The following is a 6,005-nucleotide window of genomic DNA, read 5'->3' as shown; positions in this document are numbered from 1 at the left end:
TAGCACATAGCTAACAGCCACAAATCAAACCAATCCAAACTAGCTGAAAGCAAATGATTAGCTTGGGGTGACTTGGCCATATGTGCTTACGGCGCTGCGAATTTTTGCGAACACCTGTTTTTTGCTCATATAGGTCTTGCTGACAGAATCATTTACAAAAAATACCGAGTTTTTTTCTATTATAACACTTGTTTTAACAGGTTTCTCCATTATAGTATTTTTAATGTGACATTCTCTATAGTAGTATTTACAAGTGCTATTACTCTTTAAAATAGTATTCTCACCTCTTTTTATTATTTCATTTTCCTTTATTTTTCCCTTCTCCTAAACTTACTGTATTGCCCCCAATCCCCATCACATCTGTTCGTTCGTTTCTTGATAACATTCGGCGCCGCCAAATTTTCTAATGTCTCTACCGTAATAGGGTGTAGCTTAATTGGCAATTCCCATCTGTACGTTCGTTTCTTCACTTCACCGTGTGGATAGTATATGCCAGCATCAAGAGCAGATCCCACCAATACATTGAATTCACAATAGTTAGTCATGTTTTAATTTCAATATTTCACCTCCATAAACTGATATATTTTCAGTATTGAGAATTAGAAACAAATATACTACTTGATGGATCAATCCAACATCTGCAACATTCTTTTATGCACAAATGTACTACATGGTTTAAAACTATCACAGATTTACACTTTTCAGGAATGCAAAAACTATTTTATTTCCTGTCAAGAAACGAACGAACAGATGTGATGGGGACCAAGGGCAATACACTCAGTTTAGAAGAAGGGGAAAAATAAAGGAAAAAAGAAATAATATTTGAACTTCTGTTTGCATGTTTATTTAGTCATATATACATATTTATGTTTATGCTTATTAACTACTAATATTGCATAAATATACATTTTTCTTGAGTAAATATTGTTTCTATTATCAGTCTGTTGGTTTGCATATATATATATGGCAATTTTTATAATGCAATGATATAATTTTTTTGATGTTTGACTGTGTTGACATTTATTTCGTTAGGGTCATAAAACACAATTAATGACATTTTTTCAATTAGTTCGTATAATCATTGGTGTATATGTTGTTCTAACTCAATGAAGCGTATATGTTTTACATTGTTCTTTTGCAGGCTGCTGCTTCAATAATGCGGAAGGTTGATCGACCCCCAACCAATCCGAAGCGTTTAATCATTGAGTCAAGTCAAGAATGTTTCAGTGTTGACATTCCACGCTCGACTGACATGGCAGACCCTACAAATACGCCGTCTGATGGTGATCCTCCGCAGCATAGAAAGACGGGTGTTGCAGCTGCTGCTAAAAACATTGCTATGCCTAATGTGGATGATGATGATGACTTTGAGCCACCCAAAAAGAAGTGCAATATCTCAATGGATGCCCCAAATAAGACGCAGGTGAGTTTACAACATTGCAGAAATTAATCGTTTCCAACATTTTAATCATGCATCTAATCTCAATACATATCTTATGTGCTGAAAGTTATAGCTTTCTACATTACTTAGCTCATTAATACAAAACAGTCATAGTACAAGGAACTTTGTATAAATAAGAAAGCATAAATTGTGATATTTAAGTATTCACATATTTATCCATCTATCTACCTTTTCATTTCAGAAGCTCAACATCAGATGCAACCCAGGAGATGTTCTTGCGTCCATTCAGATATTGAATGAAAGGCAACATCAAGCTATAGTCAGAAAAGGATTTTCTAGTATTCTTGACATGACAATTGATGCAATTGGATGTCGAACACTTCTCTGTTGGCTCATGCAGAAGCTAGACCCCAGGGACATGACTCTTCGTATTGGTCCAGACAAAGAACTCAAAATCACCAAGCAGACTGTCCATCAGATATTGGGTCTCCCAAATTTGGGTGGTGGAAAGCCCCTTAATATTAATGAAGCGAACGCTGCGGCAACACTTCGGGCCTCATTGAATATTAGCAAGGATGAGTTTGTTATTTCAAAGCTCCAAGACAGATTGAGGCTAGGCCAGGATGATGATCTTTCTATCAGATGTTTTTTTCTCATTCTCTTCAATCGGCTGCTATTCCCAACAGCTAGCTGGTCTATTTCTTTCAATGAGGTTGTACTTACAGAAGAAATGGAGCGATTCCCTCAAATTGATTGGTGCCATCTAATTTTTAGTGACTTATGTGAGGCTGCCCAGAGATGGCACAACAGGAGCATTAACAATGTGTCGGCGACGATATATGACTGTTCCATCATTGTTCTTGTAAGTTTCAAAATTAATTTGTCAAATCTTTTATTAGATTATTCATTTGCAATTTGAAAATACATAGACATATTATGTGTTTACGTTCATTTGTATATGACTCTCATGAAATATTTATATTATGTAGTTGTATTATTTGGATCATTTGCATCATGCTGCTGCTCCAAACAACAAAAATGGCACTCCACGCATAAAGTATTTTAATAAGAATATTATAAGGGCGTTGTCAATGGCCGATAAGCGGAAGCCTCGCCAGGGTGGTGAACCATTTGGTGTTTGCCCTGTGAGTCTTCATTTCTTCTATTATATTTTCCTGTTCTTTATAACAATGTTATTTACAACTAGTTACAAACCAATGATTTTAGTAGTCATATAACGATATCAATCCATGCCATGCGTCAATCCATATACATAATTATTAATTTTGATTCTGTTTCATCAGTTTCGTAGCCTATTAGTTAGCCTGTACCTTTGAACCCAAAATGTGCATTATGTCTTTACACTCAAACCTGACATAGTACAAGTTATAAAAGATTAAGCAGCACTTTCTGAAAAAAAAACTCTATGGTTGGGTTACCAAGTTGATCCAAAGTAATAATTTTTGGGAGCACCATTTATGATTAACTTTGCCTTAGATATTATATAATTACCCTCTACTACTACCGCATGGATTTGCTTGACTCATCTTACTGGTTGTTATTGCGCATTCTTGCATTTTCTTTGTAAAGTAAATATTCTGATCAAACTCGAGCCATGAACAGTACTGCAAATGGGTGTGGTGAGGGACTATTTGTCTGTTTGATTGGGATCTGCCAGGCATTGATCATGACCCCAGGCAGATGAAATTGTGCGCCTCGGAGCACTGCCTGTGCCTGGCAGGTTTCCTAGGGATCCCAAGCAAACAACCACTGAAAGTATATATTCATGTCGAAATGTTTGCTTGCGTTCACTATAATATGCCTGGCAGGTTTCCTAGGGATCCCAAGCAAACAGCCACTGAAAGTATATATTCATGTCGAAATGTTTGCTTGCGTTTACTATAATATGGCTCCCTATCAAATCTAAATTACATTTAGAATGTCCTGATAAATAAGAGGTGTCAGGATTGCTATCCTTGTATATGGAAGCTGAAACTTGCAGTATGCATGGCTGGATGGTTTGAAATATAGTTTGTGGTCTTCTTTTCTTTCTTAGTTGGAATACACATCTTAATTTTAGTAGTCATATAACAATATCAATTCATGCCATGCGTCAATCCATATACATAATTATTAATTTTGATTCTGTTTCATCAGTTTCGTAGCAGCAGTGAGACATGTTACGTCTCAAAATCGCCAACTACTTGCCAGATTGAGGTTAGGTCATATACCCACTATGATCTTTGTTTGTCTGTTGCTTTACCATACTTATCATATCATTATTATCTTTTTTTTACTCCAGTTTCCTATGAGGCCAGAAACTTTTGATGAAGACCCAAATCAACATGATCGACTTCCCAATATAATCATCCAACTCCCTCTTATGCAAGACTTGATGGCAAATAAGATTCAGATGCTTCATGTACATCAACGCCAGAAGTTCCAAGCTACGTTGATTGATTATGACTTAGAGGTTGGCAAAATATTTGCCTCTATCAAGCAATGTTTGAATACTATTGGTACAAAGCAGTCGAATCTAGCTGCTACATTTGGAGAATTGATTGATGAGGTTCTTCGGGCCGATGAATCTGTTACACCAAATACTGTTAGTATTTAAGCTTTACTTATATATCTTTTCTGTCTTGATATCTTGCATTTCATGTTTACATATTATGATTTACGTATACTTCATATTTTTTGTGCAGCAAGGTCAGACAGTGGTAGGTGGCACAGTTGACAATGATTCTGGACCAGTATTTGACAAGACTCCTATTGGGAGTGTTTCTGCACCAGGTCTCTTCTTATCTGAATTAGAATGTGCTCGCGCTCTTCAGGCATACTTGTGTTCTAGGTTCATTGAATTGGACAGGTACATAATTTTCAATTTGTTTGACTTGGCATAATTTTTAATTCTTTTTAATTCTGATTGAACAACATCGTGGCAATGGTATTGATACTATTAAGTTTTATTCAATCTTTGTACCCAAATATTTAGCATTGAATAGAAGCGAAAGGAAAATAGCTATACACATGACTGAACTTTGAGTTGTAGCTTCTATAGAACATTGCCTTGAGCATCCACTTTCCTTCTGTTAGCTCCAACAGCAGGCTGTGCCAGACAATCAAAAGTCAAAAACAGCAAGTTTACATAAAAGAGAAAAACAGAAAATTGAAATACTAGAATTCCCATTATTATGGCTGAGAGAGGGTGGTCAAGTTGCATATTATGTAATTTTGTATCTCATTATTCCCATATAGTACCTTCAATTCAATGGTCAAGTTTCATATATATTATGTAATTTTATATCTCATTTATACAAATAACATTTGTTTCTATTGTTGTATGCTCAACCTTTTCTTATGTAGAAATATAATTGACTTTGGTGAACATCGCACCAATTGTTGTGACATACAACAATCTTTTGCTGATGGCGCATGTCTCGACAACGTGTTTATGCAATGTTTCATTGAGTGTGTCCGCGATGACTGGTCTAAACATATTCCTCCACTCAATGCTCACCAGCTCATTCTAGATGTTAATGTTGGGGTATGACTTCTACATTTATACCTCTTTTTTAAATGCATATCTTTAATGGAAATTACATAATACTTCTCTATCCTATTAGGCTATATTGAACTTTGAGGAGCAAGAGCAACATAGTAAGTCTCCTCGTCCATTTGACCCTTCAGTTTTGGAGAGTTACCTATTGAAGACACTGCCTTCTTTCAAGCAGCTGGATGACTACAAATCAGTTAATTTCTATTCCTTCACCCTTCACACTCTCACCTCATTTTGCTGCATTTAAATTTTAATCCAATCATCCATATCAACCTTAGTGTATTCAACATTTGTTATTTCCATTTTGTGTGCATGTAGATAATGGTACCCATGCTACGATCTGGACATTGGACATTGTATGTTGTTAATCTTCAGATTGGACGCATACATGTGTTAGATTCCAACCCTTATGGACCAGAGATGGGTGGGACTATCTGGAAAAATTACCATTGTATACCTATGGATTTGGGTGATAGGAAGGTTTCATGGGCCAGGTTAATGATGAGTAGGCTCAATCTAGCTATTCAAAATGCTCGACCAAGATCAGCTCTCCCTGCTTTTTTGAAGTACCCTATTGAACTCATGAATAACTGCCCAACAATCAAATTGGGGTCTAATGATTGTGGATTCTTTGTCATGAGATATATGCAGAACTACGACTACATGGTTGGAGCTATGAATGCAGTCATTGATCCGGTACATAATACATAGATAGTATTTTTGTTGTTATGACATAATGTATGTATAGTTATGTCTAACTCACCTTTTCCTTATATTTGTTTGCAGGATAATTCAGAGGACATTCGCTCTCTTGTACTGCATTACCTAATATTCCATCGACTAAATAGAAACAGCTCCGTGGTTTCCCATCTGGATAGATTCAAGTTCTCTCAGTAGTAGCCTAGTATAGTTTACTATCTTAATATTAGTATGAACATCATGGTCTGATGGCTTTTGGTGGCTTCAAGTTATCTCAGTTCTAGCTTAGTTTAGGGTAGTGTCACTGAATGGTGTTCATGTAAATATTGGTTTGTTGGCTTATGT

The 6,005-nt window shown here is 36.0% G+C and overlaps 1 protein-coding gene across 1 annotated transcript; it reads left to right on the top strand.

The window, feature by feature from the left end:
* The first annotated feature begins 1,252 nt into the window (after nt 1-1,252).
* LOC103632698 (uncharacterized) lies at nt 1,253-6,005 on the top strand. Its single transcript, XM_020541634.1, has 9 exons — nt 1,253-1,423; nt 2,392-2,547; nt 3,560-3,619; nt 3,705-4,007; nt 4,117-4,271; nt 4,769-4,949; nt 5,029-5,154; nt 5,280-5,657; nt 5,748-6,005. Exons 1-9 carry the CDS (start codon nt 1,253-1,255, stop codon nt 5,856-5,858), a joined length of 1,641 nt encoding a protein of 546 aa, XP_020397223.1. The 3' UTR covers nt 5,859-6,005.

Source organism: Zea mays, chromosome 7, assembly GCF_902167145.1.
Source record: "Zea mays cultivar B73 chromosome 7, Zm-B73-REFERENCE-NAM-5.0, whole genome shotgun sequence".
NCBI classification, from domain to species: domain Eukaryota; kingdom Viridiplantae; phylum Streptophyta; class Magnoliopsida; order Poales; family Poaceae; genus Zea; species Zea mays.
The sequence above is the reverse complement of the archived record's forward strand: the minus strand, read 5'-3'. Positions and strand labels throughout refer to the sequence as shown.